This window comes from Medicago sativa, chromosome 8 (assembly GCF_051527215.1).
Source record: "Medicago sativa cultivar Bolivia chromosome 8, Bolivia_mono, whole genome shotgun sequence".
Taxonomy (NCBI): Eukaryota; Viridiplantae; Streptophyta; class Magnoliopsida; order Fabales; family Fabaceae; genus Medicago; species Medicago sativa.
Window position 1 is genome coordinate 13,111,915 of NC_140756.1, and position 19,625 is coordinate 13,131,539.

A 19,625-nucleotide genomic window follows, 5' to 3' on the forward strand; every position below is an offset into this window, starting at 1 on the left:
AAAATGCAAAATTTGATCCATAAAATATTAATCATGGTGTTTCCTTCCGGATTTGAGATAAAATAAAATTATGCATGATGGAATATTAATATAATAATCATGCCAATATTTATTCACATTAGATGCACATGCACAATGAATCACAACATGTGAAATTTGTTTCAAAAACCGCAAACCTTATGGCAACATAAACAAATATAACATCAATTTTTTTAGTGACAAAAACAACATCAAAAGGAGTAGCACAAAAATACATGGTCTTAATTTGAACATGACTACTCAAAATTGTCTCTGGATCCACACATGCAATTGTAATTCAATCATGATAAACATATTTTTAAAGCAACTTCAATCTATGCATAAACCAAATCTCAAATCCACTCAAATAATAGAATAGAAACTATAGTCTTGTATAAAGGAAACTATCCATAAACTTAACAGAAGAAGGAGCCACACAAAAATGGATCAATTTACCAATTTCACATGTATTAATACATCTTTGACACATATAAAAATAATAATAATAATAATAATTAAGCAAACAATTATTAAACTCAAACCATCTTTCATATTGATCAAGAAAATTTTCCAAAATTCCACAAAGAAAACAATCAAAACTCTTGTTCAAGTAATTTCAATGAAAATTGTTTGCATATTCAAAGACCGAGCACATACAACAATAGGAAATATTTTATTTTAGTATGAGTCACATAATTTTGAAAATTGAAACAATTTCAATAATTCATTTTGAACATGAAAAACCAAATCTTTCAATTCAAAGCTTCAAACTGAATGCTCAAAACAAGAACAAATTCTTGAAAGCAAAGTTGAACTTTTTAAACAAATATGCAAATTCATCATGAAGTACAGACCATATATAAAAATATATCAGCCCAAAAAATACCAAGGTGAAAAGAATATCAAATTCCAAGATATGGCAACGATGTTTGAGAAGAAGAAAAAAAAAATGAGACAAAGTGAAAAGATTTAATTCTAAATCTTTGGAAACAAATCACTCAAAAATTAATCGATATCCATATCCACTTTAAGAACTTGAATTCAATCGCATGATGAGAATCATATCTTTTCCGGTCCATATTTATATAAAATAAATTAATATCCACAAAAAAAAATCACTTTTGTAATATATAGATTCAATCCAAAATATGAACATAAATTCTGTCCAAATTAAAACATAAATAATCAAAGTATGAAATTGAAAATGATTATCACTCTGTGGTTCACAAAAATTCCATAAAATTGAATTTGTGTAAAAGCATAAATGCCCCTATCAGTACATAGGCATATGTATACATAGGCATATACACATTGTTTAACTGCCTTTGTGAATTAGTGCCGAAATCAAGTAGCAATATCAGGTGCCCTTAACCCTTTATAATTATTGCAACAATTGAAAATAGTTAAGGCAACGGAAACAAAATAAAAAATAAAAAAATATTCGGAAGTCCTTAATTTTGTTGTGAAATAATTTTGCGTTCAAATTGATTCTTTGAGATATCAATTCTCATCCAATAAAATTGCAGAAATCCATGTTCAATAACAATTTTAGATCCGATTCCCACCGAAAAAGATAATAATAATAATAATATTAATAATAATAATAATTCTAGTTCACTTCACTTTGATAATAAAGTGGAACCGAAAGAAAAAATTTGATCAGGATGAATAGTGAGGGAACCCAAAGGATCAAAATTGCCGAAGCCGTAACAAACAATTTAATTTTTGTTTTCTTTCTCAAAATTAATTGGTGAAGCAATCGACATAACTCACATGATCTCAAAATTAAACCAATTACACGTTATAATTACAGTTTGAAATTGAAACCGTGAGAAAATTTTTAGAAATTAAATGCGAGCCGAAAACATTGAATACTATCTCAATCCCAATAATATTAGGGTTCTAAATCATATAAAATTAGGCTATGATACCACATGTAAGAATTAAATCAACATGATCGAATTATTATATGAAATTAGAACACACTTACTTGTAAACGATGATTACCGGATTCGCCGAGATTTGAGACAAAGTCTTCCTTCGGCTTTCACATGCTCCAAACTTAGGGTTTTCAATGGGGCAAACCACTAATGAGCAGAATAGTCAGAGTGATGGCAAAGGGGACCTAGCCTCTCTATTTATAACCGTTCAACCCTAGGTACCACCCATCATGGGCCTAGTGTTTGGGCCTACACTATGTTTCTACACAAATCAGATTAAGTGTCCAAAAAGCCCATTATCTATTGATCACTTTTATTAGGGCATAAGCATCATCAAATGGATCACAACATCAGTCCGTTTTTATTAAAACCAATACCAACAATTGATTGTAGCCCACAAAATATTAGAAGAAATTCTAACATGTTGTTGAGACAATTTTCTCAAAGTGTACTGCTCTATTGCGTGAGAATCACATCTTTAAAATTGACGTAGCAAAATGTAAGACATATAACAAAGTTACGGATCTGAAATCTAAAGATGGAAAAGAGATCAAATATAAATATGCATGTAAGACAGTCACAAATGAATGGGAAGCTATAGTGCAGTGTGATATAGCAAGCATATGTTGATAATTGACATTTGTACAAAATTGTATGCACAAACTTTCCAAAAACTTTGGAATATGTGGAAACAACTAAGCTCAAACCGGTGAAAAAGAAATGTGTAAGGTACTGGACCACTGTGTTATGCATATTCAAAATACAACAACAAACAGAGTTGAATATGTTCACAATCGAATAAAAAACATATGGGTAATAGTACGGGTGACATGTGTAAAAATGGGGCTTCCATTAACAACATGATAAAGAATCGTAAATATATAATCATTAAAATAAACATTTTAACATAACAATTAGATCGTAAATCAACACTTTAATATAATAATTAAATCGTTAAAAAACCAATAATTAAAATAAACATATAAACAATTCAAGATAACAATTGAATCATAAAATAGAAGGTATTTAAATAAAATAAAAAAATAATACTTACTACGACGTCAGTCCAAAACAAGCAGGCGAGAGATCAGTAAAGCTCCCAAGAAAACCATCTGATCCGGTGCAAACTCCGGTGTCGTCTGCTGCTCAGCCTCATCCTCCTGATGATGCGGCTGCTCATGTTGAGGCTCCCTCGTGATGTCGTGTAGGGTCCACTATCTGGGACGAACCCGTCTGAGACGACGTCCCCACCCCATTCCTACGTCCGCCACCGCATCCCCTTCTAACAAAAGGGCGCACAACCTGCCTATGTGCCCATGCACTCATGGTCATCGTCTTCTTGCCGAGCCTCTGCCTCTTTGGTCTGTCAGACATATCTACACAAACATAAAATAATGAAAAAATCAATCAAACTTTCATTGAGACGTTTTACCAAACACCTAGAGTTCAACATAAACATGATGAGTTATGGTGTCATTTCAATCTCTAAACTACCACATTGCACTCAAACTCACAATAATCAATATTAACAATTCAATTTCTAACTAATTTCATCATTAACATGCAAAAAAATCAAACAATTTTTTATCAAACACCTATAGTTCAACATAAAGATTATGAGTTAATTGTGTCATTTCAATCTCTAAACTACCACATTTAAGTGAAACTTACTCTAATAAACATCTAAAGTACAATTTCTAATTAATTTCATCATTACGAAGAAAAAAATCTAACATGCAAATCAACCCTAAAACCTTGAAATTCCACAACTTTTATAAAAAAAATCTAACATTTAGATAAGAAAAGGCAATACCAAATGATCATAAACATTTACTTGTAATTGAATTAGTAGTTGTTTTGGATGAGTTTGATGAAATTCGCACAATTTGGGAGAAAATTCGATTTGGTTGAGTTTGAAACATTATGACTTACGTGTTCTGTCTATGCAGTTCTATAACAGAACGCAACGTGAGTTAACTTACATTAATTTGTACCGAACGTGAGTTAACTCATTTTATCTATCAACGTGAATTAAGTCACGCTAGATATATCAAACTCACGTGAGGAAACTTTGGGGTGGAAATGAGCAAATTTGTTTGGGAAAAAAACAATTTTCATAAACTGATGGGTGGAAATAGATAATGATATTAATAGTTTAAGGAAAATATTAACGAGTGCCTCTGGAGCACTCTTTAAGCACTTTAATTTGTAAGTTCGTTATGAAAAGTTGTGTATTGAGTGCATTGGAAATTATAATAGTTAACTTTTTAAAATAATAATTGCTAAAGTTAATATGCTTAAAGAGTATTATGTGGGCACTCGTTAACAAGACCCATCGTTTAATAATCAAATTGTCGAAAAGTGATAATTTAAGTACTAAATTTTGATTATTTACTCATTAATATATATATATATATATATTTTTTTTTTATAGAAGAAATGCCAATGGATAAACTTCTTATCAACTAAAGAAACTTGGTTTATTCGTTTACATTTTGAACAATAACAGCGAACCTTTTTTTTGGAACAACAACGCAGAATATAGTACTAAAAATACATTGTTTTATCGTAACCTCAAACTCAAACGTTGTTTGGATCAAATTCAATGGCAGAAAAGGAACCCAAACTTAGGCTTTGTTTGGGAGTTTGGAGGGGAGAGGAGGGGAGGGTTTTGGAAAAAAGGAAGGAGTAAGTGGAAGAAATAGAAGACATTGGGAGGAGAGGGCTTTGGAGGTTAATTTTTTACTCATAATAAAAAATCCCCCTCATTTGGGGGAACTCAAAAATTGTATTGGGGGAGGGTTTTGGGGGGTTATGGAGGGTTTATATGAATTTTTCAAATCCAATCTATGTTGTTATTATATTCTTAAAATTAAAAGTATATTAATCATAAGTATTAGTTTATCATTCTCTAAAAAACTGTTCTTTCAAAAAATGTGAATTTTTTGTCCATTTTTCTATATATTTCCAACCCCCCAAAGCCCTCCCCTCCCTTCCGCTCCAAACTCCCAAACAAAGCCTTAATGATTCGGTTTCAGGTATCATCATTTAACACTATCATCTTTTCTATGTTCCGTTTTACAAGTAATATTCTTATCATTCTTGATTTAGATTTTGTGGCTTTGTTTCTCACATGATTAATTAATTAGATGTTATTGTTGAAATTTATCATAGCGCCATAATACCCTTTTTAGTTATAGAAATTAGCGGGTGTATAATCTAAGCTATGGCTCTTGTTTTTGGATTTTTATGAGTTGTTCTGCATCCCCATTGTTGAAAGTTATTTTCCCTTTGGTTGTGGTTTTATGGAGGAGACATGGAATTTTTTATTTTATTTTTTGAAGCTCAATATCCGGTCCTTGGACCGACTAATCCGGAAAACCAATCCACCGTCTACTAGCGGGAGGTTCAATTGAAGTCAGAGTAAAGCTCTGTATGGACTCGCCAAACATAAGAATTGTCTGCACTTGGCAGGATTCAAACCTGAGATGTAGAGAAGAGCACACTCTTAGGTCCTAAGCCTTGAACCTATAAACTCATGCATATTACACAAAAACCTCTTAATGATAGACCAATGCTAATGACTTATATGGAGATCATTTGTTTTCTTATGTATCTTATCTTAAGATTTACAAGATGAAAACTAATTACTTAAGTTGTTTAACTCAATGCATGTTTGGATTGACGGTGAGTTAGACGAAATCATGATGACAACGTGATTTTGTTGAAGTTATAAAGTGTAGTTTTTGTCAATATTATGGTGACACCGTGATTTTGTTAAATTCACCATCAATACAAACATGCACGTAGTGATTTTGGTTCATTGCAGGTTTGGGTTGGTGGTAAGTTTGACAAAATAACAGTGGCACCATGATTTTGTTGAAGCTCTAAAGTGTACCTTTTCCTAACTCAAGGTGGCCCAATATAAATGTCAATCTCACCGTTTATCCAAATATACACTCAAGTCCTACACAAATCCTGTGAAGCAGATGAATCGGTACAAACTTCCGACCGGTCAATCTCCGAAAGAGAGAACGTGTTGATATTCATGAGAAAAAACATGATAAGAATCTATTTGTGGCTCTTGTTTCTGGATTTTAATGACTTTTTCTGCTTCCTCATTTCTGAAAGTTCTTTTCTTTTTGGTTGTGGCCTTATGGAGGAGTCATGGAGATTTTTGTTTTCTAACTCACAATAATTAGGATCTTTGACCCACTAGGCACTCTAGGTATACTCACAACATAGGTCCGCTATGGGGCTAATTCATGAACTTGGCAGCAGGACATCTAGTTTTTTTTATAATTTTTTCGATAATTTTGATATATATTAATCTTTTCCAGATTTTTTTAAAATTTTTACAGATTTTTTATTAATTTTTCTAGAATTTTTTCATTATTTTTCATTTTACCTGATTTATTTATTTTTTTAATCATTTTTATTAATTTTCCTAATTTTTTTAATTTTTCCGATATTTTTCAGATTTTTTTTATTTTTCAGCATTTGTTTTCATTATTTTTCATTTTTATTAATTTTTCTAGAATTTTTTTTAGATTTTTTAATATTTTTTTTAAAAATCACAAATGCCACGTGTACACAATAAAAAAATAAAAAATATACAGTCAACGCACCCCGTCATCAGAAAACGGTGACTCAACGTGCCACATCAGCGAAAATGCACAGTCAGCTGGCCTAGGGGGTATTCCAAAACAAAACAAAAATTACAAGGACGGAATCTGACAAAAAAAATTTACAGGGGAAAAACCAAAAGTGATCTATATTACAGGGGGTAAAAGTCTATTAACCTTTTTTTTCTAAACAAATGATATTTATACAACCATCTTGTTATAATATTTGTGATAAATTTCTTTTTTATATTTATATTATATTTTTACTTTATCCCTCTATTGCTTCGATTTTTATATCAATATCTATTTTTCTTTTTAAATTTGTGGTTGTCTCATAATTTATCATATTAATGGTTGTTCAAATAACACACATCTTTTTTTAAAAGGTCTAACACTAATTTGACTGCTGCACTACTTCCTATTTCTTCTAAATATTTCTAAAGTTTATTTGTCCTTCTTTTAAAAGGTTTCCTTTAAAAGATAAAACAGGTGAAGAAAATGAACAACCATTGAGCTACACGGTATTAGGAAAAGTAAAAATAGACTTGTTCAAAAAAAAAAGGAAAAGTAAAAATAGAACTACTACCTCTTTTTTTGGTAGTGTAGAACTACTACCTCTTTTTCTACATATAGGATCACTTTCAGAAAATCGCATAAATTAAAAAAATTCACTTTTATATTAAACTTGGTGACAATTGATATGATATTATAAGTTTAACCTTCTTATTAATGTTTTAATCTGAGTATTTATTACAGATTGCGAAAAAAATATGTAACACGATTAATGGTGTGTTGGTATATAAAAAATTAACATAAAAACTTTGAAAGTGGTCTTGTAAAAAAAAATTAGGGGGATGGGGAGGGCTTAAAACTATCTTACATTTTTTTTTTTTTAGGGGAAAACTATCTTACATTTATAATTGATGGCAATACAAAAATTACATCGTTTTATGGTAACTTTAAACTCAAACTTCGTAAAGATGGCTCTAGTATATTATTTAATCTTTTAGTTGATAAAAAGGTTTTAGTGAAGGATATGGTGATTTCGAGTGGTTTGGAGGAGGGGTTGGAGTTGAAGAAAGTTTATTTTCTCGTTAGGAAGAGTTAGTTTAGGAGTGTAAGGACTTAAAACTATCCTATATTTAAAAGTGGAGGTCGTAAAGAAATAACATCGCTTTCTTGTAAACTCAAACTTTGTAATGATCATTTAGTAGGTTTTTTGATCTTTCAATTGATAAAAAGCTTCAATGAAGGATACAACGATTTCGAGTGGTTTGGATGATTGGCCTGGAGTTGGAGAAAATATTTGTTTGCTTGGAAGAAAGAGTTAGTTGAGGGATGTAAAACTTTATTAGTTAATTTTTCTTTGTAGAATGAAGTGGATGATGTTTGGCAAAGGGACATTTATCAAGGTGGCATGTACTCAATCAAAAAGCTTATGAGTTGATCTCTAAGTTTGATTTAATATCGATTCTCCAGATATTTCTCTCAAAGTCATTGTCACTGATCGGGACAATGCTTTGATGAATGTTGTTGAGACAATTTTCACAAAGTGTACTGCTCTATTGCGTGAGTATCACATCTTTAAAATTGACGTAGCAAAATGTAAGACATATAACAAAGTTACGGATCTGAAATCTAAAGATGGAAAAGAGATCAAATATAAATATGCATGTAAGACAATCACAGATGAATGGGAAGCTATAATGCAGTGTGATATAGCAAGCATATGTTGATAATTGACATTTGTACAAAATTGTATGCACAAACTTTCCAAAAACTTTGGAATATGTGGAAACAACTAATCTCAAACCGGTCAAAAAGAAATGTGTAAGGTACTGGACCACTGTGTTATGCATATTCAAAATACAACAACAAACAGAGTTGAATATGTTCACAATCGAATAAAAAACATATGGGTAATAGTACAGGTGACATATGTAAAAATTGGGCTTCCATTAACAACATGATAAAGAATCGTAAATATATAATCATTAAAATAAACATTTTAACATAACAATTAGATCGTAAATAAACAATAATTCAAATAAACATTTTAACATAACAATTAGATCGTAAATCAACACTTTAATATAATAATTAAATCGTTAAAAAACCAATAATTAAAATAAACATATAAACAATTCAAGATAACAATTGAATCATAAAATAGAAGGTATTTAAATAAAATAAAAAAATAATACTTACTACGACGTCAGTCCAAAACAAGCAGGCGAGAGATCAGTAAAGCTCCCAAGAAAACCATCTGATCCGGGTGCAAACTCCGGTATCGTCTGCTGCTCAGCCTCATCCTCCTGATGATGCGGATGCTAATGCTGAGGCTCCCTCGTGATGTCGTGTAGGGTCCACTATCTGGGACGAACCCGTTTGAGACGACGTGCCCACCCCATTCCTACGTCCGCCACCGCATCCCCTTCTAACAAAAGGGCGCACAACCTGCCTATGTGCCCATGCACTCATGGTCATCGTCTTCTTGCCGAGCCTCTGCCTCTTTGGTCTGTCAGACATATCTACACAAACATAAAATAATGAAAAAATCAATCAAACTTTCATTGAGACGTTTTACCAAACACCTAGAGTTCAACATAAACATGATGAGTTATGGTGTCATTTCAATCTCTAAACTACCACATTGCACTCAAACTCATAGTAATCAACATTAACAATTCAATTTCTAACTAATTTCATCATTAACATGCAAAAAATCAAACAATTTTTTATCAAACACCTAGAGTTCAACATAAAGATTATGAGTTAATTGTGTCATTTCAATCTCTAAACTACCACATTTAAGTGAAACTTACTCTAATAAACATCTAAAGTACAATTTCTAATTAATTTCATCATTACGAAGAAAAAAATCTAACATGCAAATCAACCCTAAAACCTTGAAATTCCACAACTTTTATAAAAAAAATCTAACATTTAGATAAGAAAAGGCAATACCAAATGATCATAAACATTTACTTGTAATTGAATTAGAAGTTGTTTTGGATGAGTTTGATGAAATTCGCACAATTTGGGAGAAAATTCGATTTGGTTGAGTTTGAAACATTATGACTTATGTGTTTTGTCTATGCAGTTCTATAACAGAACGCAACGTGAGTTAACTTACATTAATTTATACCGAACGTGAGTTAACTCATTTTATCTATCAACGTGAATTAAGTCACGCTAGATATATCAAACTCACGTGAGGAAACTTTGGGGTGGAAATGAGCAAATTTGTTTGGGAAAAAAACAATTTTCATAAACTGATGGGTGGAAATAGATAATGATATTAATAGTTTAAGGGAAATATTAACGAGTGCCTCTGGAGCACTCTTTAAGCACTTTAATTAGTAAGTTCGTTATGAAAAGTTGTGTATTGAGTGCATTGAAAATTGTAATAGTTAACTTTTTTAAAAAATAATTGCTAAAGTTGATATGCTAAAGAGTATTATGTGAGCACTCGTTAACAAGACCCATCGTTTAATAGTCAAATTGTCGAAAAGTGATAATTTAAGTACTAAATTTTGATTATTTACTCATTAATATATATATTTTTTTTTTATAGAAGAAATGCCAATGGATAAACTTCTTATCAACTAAAGAAACTTGGTTTATTCGTTTACATTTTGAACAATAACAGCGAACCTTTTTTTGGAACAACAACGCAGAATATAGTACTAAAAATACATTGTTTTATCGTAACCTCAAACTCAAACGTTGTTTGGATCAAATTCAATGGCAGAAAAGGAACCCAAACTTAATGATTCGGTTTCAGGTATCATCATTTAACACTATCATCTTTTCTATGTTCCGTTTTACAAATAATATTCTTATTATTCTTGATTTAGATTTTGTGGCTTTGTTTCTCACATGATTAATTAATTAGATGTTATTGTTGAAATTTATCATAACGCCATAATACCCTTTTTAGTTATAGAAATTAGCGGGTGTATAATCTAAGCTATGGCTCTTGTTTTTGGATTTTTATGAGTTGTTCTGCATCCCCATTGTTGAAAGTTATTTTCCCTTTGGTTGTGGTTTTATGGAGGAGACATGGAATTTTTTATTTTATTTTTTGAAGCTCAATATCCGGTCCTTGGACCGACTAATCCGGAAAACCAATCCACCGTCTACTAGCGGGAGGTTCAATTGAAGTCAGAGGAAAGCTCTGTATGGACTCGCCAAACATAAGAATTGTCTGCACTTGGCAGGATTCAAACCTGAGATGTAGAGAGGAGCACACTCTTAGGTCCTAAGCCTTGAACCTATAAACTCATGCATATTACACAAAAACCTCTTAATGATAGACCAATGCTAATGACTTATATGGAGATCATTTGTTTTCTTATGTATCTTATCTTAAGATTTACAAGATGAAAACTAATTACTTAAGTTGTTTAACTCAATGCATGTTTGGATTGACGGTGAGTTAGACGAAATCATGATGACAACGTGATTTTGTTGAAGTTATAAAGTGTAGTTTTTGTCAATATTATGGTGACACCGTGATTTTGTTAAATTCACCATCAATACAAACATGCACGTAGTGATTTTGGTTCATTGCAGGTTTGGGTTGGTGGTAAGTTTGACAAAATAACAGTGGCACCATGATTTTGTTGAAGCTCTAAAGTGTACCTTTTCCTAACTCGAGGTGGCCCAATATAAATGTCAATCTCACCGTTTATCCAAATATACACTCAAGTCCTACACAAATCCTGTGAAGCAGATTAATCGGTACAAACTTCCGACCGGTCAATCTCCGAAAGAGAGAACGTGTTGATATTCATGAGAAAAAACATGATAAGAATCTATTTGTGGCTCTTGTTTCTGGATTTTAATGACTTTTTCTGCTTCCTCATTTCTGAAAGTTCTTTTCTTTTTGGTTGTGGCCTTATGGAGGAGTCATGGAGATTTTTGTTTTCTAACTCACAATAATTAGGATCTTTGACCCACTAGGCACTCTAGGTATACTCACAACTTAGGTCCGCTATGGGGCTAATTCATGAACTTGGCAGCAGGACATCTAGTTTTTTCTTTAATCAGGGTTGGACTCCTAACAGGCTTTGAAAGTCATGTTGCCAACTCTTCTAACACCGTGTTGGTTATTATATTTTATTGAAAATGACATGGAGGTTTTATCTTTGAAAGGAGTATAGTCGTATAGAGGCAATAAGATTTGTATGAACTCATGCATATTATACAAAAACCTCTCTCAGCACGAGACCAATCCCGAAAACTTATACAGAGATTATTTGTTTTCTTCAGTATCTTGTCTTAAGATTTACTAGATGATAAATAATTGCCTAAGTTGCCTGAGTTAATGCATGTTTGGATTAGCGGTGAGCTAGACGAAATCAAGATGACAACGTGATTTTGTTAAAGCTATTAAGTGTAGCTTTTGTCAAAATTATGGCGACACCATGACTTTGTTAGTTCACCATCAATTCAAACATGCACTTAGTGTGAGGTCTTTGGTTCATTGCAAGTTTGGATTGGTGGTTAGTCTGACAAAATTACGGTGCCACCATGATTTTGTTGAAGCAAGTGTAGTTTTTGCCAAATTCACTGTAAATCCAAATATGCACTCAATTCTTATACAAATCCTGTGAAAAGCAGATGATTCAGTACAAACTCCTGACAGGCCTATCTCCAAAAGAGAGAACAACTGGATATATTCATTAGAAAAAACATGATAAGTAATTATTGGTTTTAGATATATATGGGAACTACTTATTTTACATTGTAAACATATATGATATGACAAATGACTATTTTATAAATGATTTGGTTCAAACTTTAAACTCTAAAACTCCATTGTTGAAAGTTATTTTCCTTTTGGTTGTGGTCTTATGTAGGAGACATGGAGTTTTTTTTTTCTTTCTTGAAGTTTAGTATCCGGTCCTAAGACCGACTAATCCGGAAAACCAATCCACCGTCCAGTAGTGGTAGGCTCAATTGAAGTCGGAGCAAAGCTCTGTATGGACTGATCAAACATAGGAATTGTTTGCACTTGACGGAATTCAAACCTAAGATGTATAGAGGGGTACACTCCTAGGTCCTAAGCCTTCACCTCCAGGCCAACCCCAGATGGTTGAGATGTTTGTTTTCTAAACCACAATAATTAGTATCGTTGATTCAAGCAGACAATTCAGATATACCTATAACTTAGGTATGCTATGAGCCTAATTCTCGAATTGGCAGCGGAACATCTAGTTTTTTCTTTAATTAGAGTTGGAGTACTTTCCAAATGGACAACTCCTAACAGGCCTTGTAACGTCATGTTGCCAACTCTTATAACACCATGTTTGTTATATTAATGTATTGAAAGGGATATGGAGGTTTTATTTTGAAAGGAGTATAGAGGCAATAAGATTTTAACCTATGAACTCAAGCATATTACACAAAAACCTCTAAGCACTAGACCAATCCTAATGACTTTTATGGAGATTATTTGTTTTCTTCTGTATCTTATATTAAGATTTACTAGATGATAAATAATTACCTAAGTTGCTTGACTTAATGCATGTTTGGATTGACAATAAGCTAGACGAAATCATGTTGACAACGTGATTTGTTGAAGCTATAAAGTGTAGCTTTTGTCAATTATGTTGACATCGTGACTTTGTTAAATTCACCATCAAATGCACTTAGTGTGAGGTCTTTGGTTCATTGCAAGTTTGGATTGTTGGCGAGTTTGACAATTTTACGGTGCCACTACGATTTTGTTGAAGCTCTAAAGTGTAGTTTTTGCCAAACTCACCATTAATCCAATATGCACTCAAATCCTGTAACAAGCAGATGAATCAGTACTAACTCCTGACAGGTCTATCTCCGAAAGAGAGAACATGTGGATATATTCATTAGAAGAAACATGATAAGTAATTATTGGTTGTAGGTATATGTGGGAACTAGTTATTGTACATTCTAAACATATATGATATGACAAATGAGTATTTTATAAATGATTTGGTTCAAACTTTAAACTCTAAACCCCTTCTGTATATTCTGTTTCATTTGAAAGAAAAAGATGTGAAAGCTCCAAACATTCTTGAGAGGGCTAAGGAGGAGACTGAGGCAGTTTTTCATCATGACAAATCGCCTCGCCATGACAAAGAAACTCATGGAAGGAATGATGACATTGATGAGGGAACTTCTGTTGAAGAAGTCAAAGCTCCCGGTGTGTTTGAAAGGGTGAAGGAAGAGCTTGAAGCTGTAGTTGAGGCCATTCACCCCAAGAAAGTATCTGACACAAAGGACTCTCCATCAAAGTGATCATAGCTGTTGGCTGTTTTTTTAAGCAAATCATAGTTATTAGCTAGGTTTCACCTTTTATTATGTAACAAAGAGTGTCAACCTCTTACTTATGTTTAGATTGACGATGAATTTGGTAAAATTACGCTGTGCTACTGTGATTTTGACAAAAATTGCACTTTAGGATTTCAATAAAATCGCCATGCTACCATGGTTTGGTTAAATTACACCGAGATTCCAAAAATGCTCTCAACAGTGTTAATCATCTAAACTATACTACTATGTTTGCCTTGGCTGTGTTTTTGTTTCTGTTGATGTTCCCTTTAGATATGGAAAGTATTATATTATTCTTATTTTGATTGTTCATTTGGAGGCTGAATCCTTTTGTTTTCAGCAAAGGAAAAAATTACACTTTGGAGTGTTTCATTATCAATGCTGAAGTTCTGTGTAGACTGTTTCTGTTTCTTATAGTTTATCAGTAAAGTTACCCTTTATTGGTGCTTAGTTTGTAAGAACAACACATTTTTCACCACATGACTCCTGTAAATGAATAGAATATCTGGTATTCTGTAATACTAATATGCATGTTTAACTATATTGAATTATAATGGCTAAATATATGACGGAAGGAGCTAGTTTCCTATAATGCGGCAAACCACAGTTAGAATCTATTTTTTGGACAAAATCCGACATCAAACCCTATATTCATACGGTTTTGATTTTAAATTATTTTCTCTTTTCTCGGATCAAAACCAACGCTCCATCAAGTTGAATTTTATACGGTGTCGAATTTTGATGTCAAAATAAAAACATTGTAACATTTTTGCTTTCAAAGAAATATATAGAGCACAAGAGCAAGGAATCCTTTTTAGTTAGTAATACAGAAGCAAACACCAAAAACAACTAGAAAAACTGCACCTAAGTAGAGTTTCTTTGTCTTCAAGACATAAACCTACTTGAAATACAGCATTTGTAATTTTCTTTCCTAGTTAACGTCACCACAGTGACCAAACATTCATGCACAATATCCAACCTATAACACTTACCATCATTTCTCTTCTTCAAAGTCTTAACTTCTTTTCAGCAGCCCTATAAACTCTAAACCATTACTAGGGGAATTTTTTAATCACTTTTTTTAGCAAAAACTTATCGTAGGTCAGTAGGTAGGTAACATCAGCTTCTTCCTTGACTACATAGCACATCAACTCATGAATGAAAGATCCTTTTACTCAAATCATAAAGCTGACCTATAAGTAAATAATTCTGAGACAATGGTATACCCCCACGTTAAGAAAGAGTGTATTTATAGCTTCATTTGTTGTTTACTTGTACCTTCCTCCTGGTTTGCTCTTTAACATGACTGATTGATGACTTATTTTGATTCATTTTGACCAACCTTTATACAACATCACCAAGTTTATCTATTGTCTATCTTTATGAAATGTAAGTTATCACACAAATGACCTGGCCGCAGTCTACTTCAATGTACAGTATTCTACTTTATAATGCCTAATTAACTTAAACAATGAGAGAATAAAGTTCAGATGCTTTTAAGATACACAAACAACTAAAAAAATATGGTATTTATAGGTACCCCATATTGGATCCCCTATAACCAGTCGGTTGTATGGGGCAGTTCATTGTAGACCATTAGATTAAGAGAAAAAAAAATATAATTGTCTATGGTAAGTTGCACCATACAATCGACTGATAATAGATGATCAAAGGTGTTGATACACAATGGGTTTCCCTGTTCCCGTCGCTGCATCACGACCTAAATCCGCCATTCCTACCCCTCCCCTACCCCTCTTCATTCCCACCTAAATATACCCTCATATTCTCCTATGGCCAACCCTCATCTTGGTTGGCGCCACTCTCGACTCCTCATCGTGAAGCTGATTACTTAGGTTTCTCTTAACTCAGACGCCCTAACCGAACTTTTAAAAAAAATTGTGTTAAACCCTGGTTTTTAGGAGAAAAATGTCATAGTAATTCAAAGTCTGGTCGGAGATAAGTAAAGGCTACAACGATTGTTCAAACTATGATTTGAATTCTCTCTTAACGTTTTTTCTTGAACTGAAGTTCATTAACCACATCATTATATCCAAAACCACATTATTTGAAGTCTTCATAATTTTTTGTTTTAGAGATATAAAGTTGATATTTCTTGGTCAGTTACTTTTTTTTTTATTACAATTTCTCCTATTACTCCACTAGTGAAACTGAGCCCTTTATGTATAACAACCTCAAACTGCGCATGCATGTTAGTTTCACTTTCATCATCAGTGGCTTATGAATCATAATAAATGATGTAACCAGAATATGGTCCTCAATAAATGTGGTAAAATATCCAGCAATGCAGAATACACACACAAATTTAATACCAACTAGTAAAAGCATAGTCCATATTAGAAGTTAGTGAATATATTTCTATACTATTCTTCAACAACCAACCTTAAGAAAGTTAAGAATAGTACCTTATTTAATTCTTTAACAAACTCATTAAATATTTTATTTTTTTTCTCTACAGAACTGCATGTCTCAGGCCTGATGATTTTTCTACTTCATATGACTGGCTTTCTGTCCTTGAATTTCTTTCTTCTCTATATGGTAATGAAGCATCAGAAAAAAGGAAAGGTGCTATAAAGTGTATTGTATATGCATCAAAGATTTTATATTTTAAAAGAAAAAGATAAAATCTGAAATATCAGATAATTATGGAGGTGTTGCAGGCTGTTCTGACAGATCAGACTCAAAAGGGGTGCTGTTATTCTGATTTTATGGACCACCATATATAGTACTACTACTTTGGATTGATTTGAAAGAGAAAGCTAATTTTGGCTTGTATTGAAAGTTAAGTTATCCAAGGTTAAGGATTTGGATTGTGTGCTGTCACAATTCCGAACATACGAAATGTCCGATCAAAATCAACGATCCAGATTTTAAGTTCGATGTTTTGATCGGATGATCCAGATTTCAAGCTCAGTATCTTAAATATAAATCAAAATCAACAATCAAATTTAAATTGTTCAATCTTGATCAGACGATACAGATGTGTCTAACTGCATGCGGTCACACCGAACACAATGCCACTCCCAAGGCTAGAGCCTTAGAGGCATATAGACAGTGGAAAAAAACTAGACTTTTGTAGTACCTATTGAGTTGTCAAATGAGGGGTGAAAAAAATTTCTGAGGTTTTTAACTGTTTGACAAGAAACCAAAAAATCATTTGCTTGTGAATCAAAATCTCTCGGCCAAAACAAAGCTTTTAAACAGTAGCCTTGGAATGTTTGGGGGTCCTGGCCTGCTTTTTGGGATTTGCAGCTTCAAAACTCATTTGGTAGCCTTTATCTATATATATAGCATCAATCATATTGCTTAACCATTTATTCTAGTTATAATTTATTCAAATAATTCTATAACCTCTCTCACATCATCACATTCATCATTTGAAGAAAGAAAAAAAAATGAAGGGAAGATTATTCTGTTTTCTGCTAACTCTTCAAATAGTGAGTTTGGTTTCTGTTGCAAAGAGGCCTTTTCTTTCAACTCATGATATTTCACATTCAGGTAAGTCCATTTTCAAGTCTTCAACTTACTAATTTTCAGTGACACATTAATGTTAACTCTTTTCAACTTTTATTTTTTGCAGCTCAAGAAAATGCTTCAAAATCTTCACCACCTTATGCCATTGAATCGAAAAAGGTATGTCCTAAATCCTAATGTACATGACTATAAGAGTTTGTTCCATTCTTTGTTGTTTTATAGTGACAAAGCATGTACAATTGTTTCATTGTGTTTATGTTTCTGTAACAGTTAAAGGGTATAATGGGAACAGAAAGTATGTCAAAGAAAAGGGAGGTAGAAAATGATAGAGAAGTGAGTAAAATAGGGTCAAGTCCACCAAGCTGTGAGCATAAATGTTATGGTTGTTTTCCATGTGAAGCTACTCAAGTACCAAGCAGAACAAGCCATTTGGGGATTATGTATGCAAATTATGAGCCTGAGAGTTGGAAATGCAAGTGTGGTCCTTCATTCTATAGTCCATGATTAATATTGTGTTATTTTCCATTTTAATTATCTGCTACATTGTATTATGAGCCAGAATGTTAATCTTTTATCTCATTCTCTAGTTCTTATGTAGTTTATACAATTCTCATATTCAAAGAGTTTTGGTTATTTATGATTATTATTCCTAAACAATGTGCTCAAAACAAATCATACATTTCTAAGAAGGAGCAATCATCTCTTTAATATTTTTACTTATGAGTCAGAATTCAAAATGGTCATTTATGATGATTTGATAGGTTATGGTCACCTTTGACTAAAGATTACTAGGTGAAATTGAAAAAGAAAAGTGTATGCATGTATTATATCCACAAGCATGTGGCAAAATGGAAGTATAGTCTTTGGGGGAGGACATGTTTCTTGAGTGAGGAGTTGTAGATATGTCGTTCCAAACTTTGCAATGTTCAGTCTAAACCATCATTCATCTATTAGATAGCTAGCAGCAGTTGGTGTGAGTTTATGTGAATGTATAATAAATTTGATTTTGAAGATTATGTAAAATTTATTTTGACTCAATTGAAATGATTTATTGAATGTTTTAAGTTTGAATGCAAAATTAAGCCTAATTAATCTATATCATCATTCATAATATAAAGGGAATTACCAATTGTAATTCAAATATGTCTTTAACAATACATTTTATTTATCAAATTTAAATTTAAAAATATACAACATAGAGATTGAAACTAAAATTTAAATAAGTATGAATGATGTAAATACCATAAAATTTAAAAGTTTATGGCCTTGAGAATTTAGATAGACTAGTTGAAAACTAAGCGTGTGTTTGGCCGTGATAATTGAGTTTGATAGAATTGATTCTATAAAATTGATTTTAGCTAAAAACGATTTATGTTTGAATACATTCATGTAAAAATGAGTTGAACTATAAATTTGTGCATGAAAATCAATTCTAAAATTAAAAGCTACAAACTCTAGCTTCAAGTATAACCAATTATGGATGTAAAATCAATTATACTCAACAACAATCAAACATGTTAGAATCGATTCTTCACATCTATAATCAATTTTGATCCTTCTAAAAGTAGAACCAAACATACACTAAGTAATTAACTAAGTGATTAAATTCAAGTCTCGTTAATAAGATTTTTTTTTGAAGGAGTCTCGTTAATAAGATTAATATTTAGTTTAATTGTATAGGCGCACTAAAATGAAACAACCCATTAAGTTTTACTAACCTTATAATCAGAATAACTCCTAAAATTCAAATTTACATTCTCTTGGTGAGGGTGGAGTTAGAGGGCATATCCACTTCAAGTCATTTGAGAATTTAACCTAGTCAAATATTTCCACAATTAGAAAATATTTTAGCCTAGAAAAACTAAAACAAATACAAATCAAATCCAGATCATACTTAATGGCCCAGTCTCCAATGAATGAACCATTTTCATTTCACCATTTTGGGCAACATTAGGCATAGGTCAATACTCACTTTTACACATTCGTTAAAATCTGTTCTGTTTTTGTTCTCTTACATAGACACCATTTGGGTAGAGGCAAAGTCTATGATAGCTTAGTGCCTCGATTCGAAGCTACTAAGGATACAAAACAAAACATGGTCATGGTATTATCTCAAAGTTTATAGCCAAGAGTCCAAAACCATTGCTATATATTAAACCTGTGTGCATCAGCTCAGAACTGAAACTGCTACTTATCAAACCTGTATTGAGGCGTGATGCTACATCGAGCAGTA

General features: G+C 32.2%; 2 protein-coding genes across 3 annotated transcripts; both read left to right on the forward strand.

Annotated features, from left to right (window-relative positions):
• Positions 1 to 10,176: 10,176 nt before the first annotated feature.
• On the forward strand, positions 10,177 to 14,070 carry LOC146897087 (uncharacterized). 2 transcript variants are annotated; one of them, XM_085731500.1, is made up of 2 exons: positions 10,177 to 10,370; positions 13,617 to 14,070. In XM_085731500.1, exons 1-2 carry the CDS (start codon positions 10,331 to 10,333, stop codon positions 13,865 to 13,867), a joined length of 291 nt encoding a protein of 96 aa, XP_085587626.1. In that variant the 5' UTR covers positions 10,177 to 10,330; the 3' UTR covers positions 13,868 to 14,070. The 2 variants fall into 2 exon arrangements, with proteins under 2 accessions (XP_085587626.1, XP_085587627.1); XM_085731501.1 differs by having other exon boundaries at positions 10,184 to 10,370; positions 13,623 to 14,070.
• A 1,946-nt stretch (positions 14,071 to 16,016) lies between these two features.
• Positions 16,017 to 18,007, forward strand: LOC146897088 (uncharacterized). The gene is made up of 3 exons (XM_085731502.1): positions 16,017 to 17,416; positions 17,499 to 17,551; positions 17,663 to 18,007. Exons 1-3 carry the CDS (start codon positions 17,314 to 17,316, stop codon positions 17,894 to 17,896), a joined length of 390 nt encoding a protein of 129 aa, XP_085587628.1. The 5' UTR covers positions 16,017 to 17,313; the 3' UTR covers positions 17,897 to 18,007.
• The last annotated feature ends 1,618 nt before the right edge of the window (positions 18,008 to 19,625 follow it).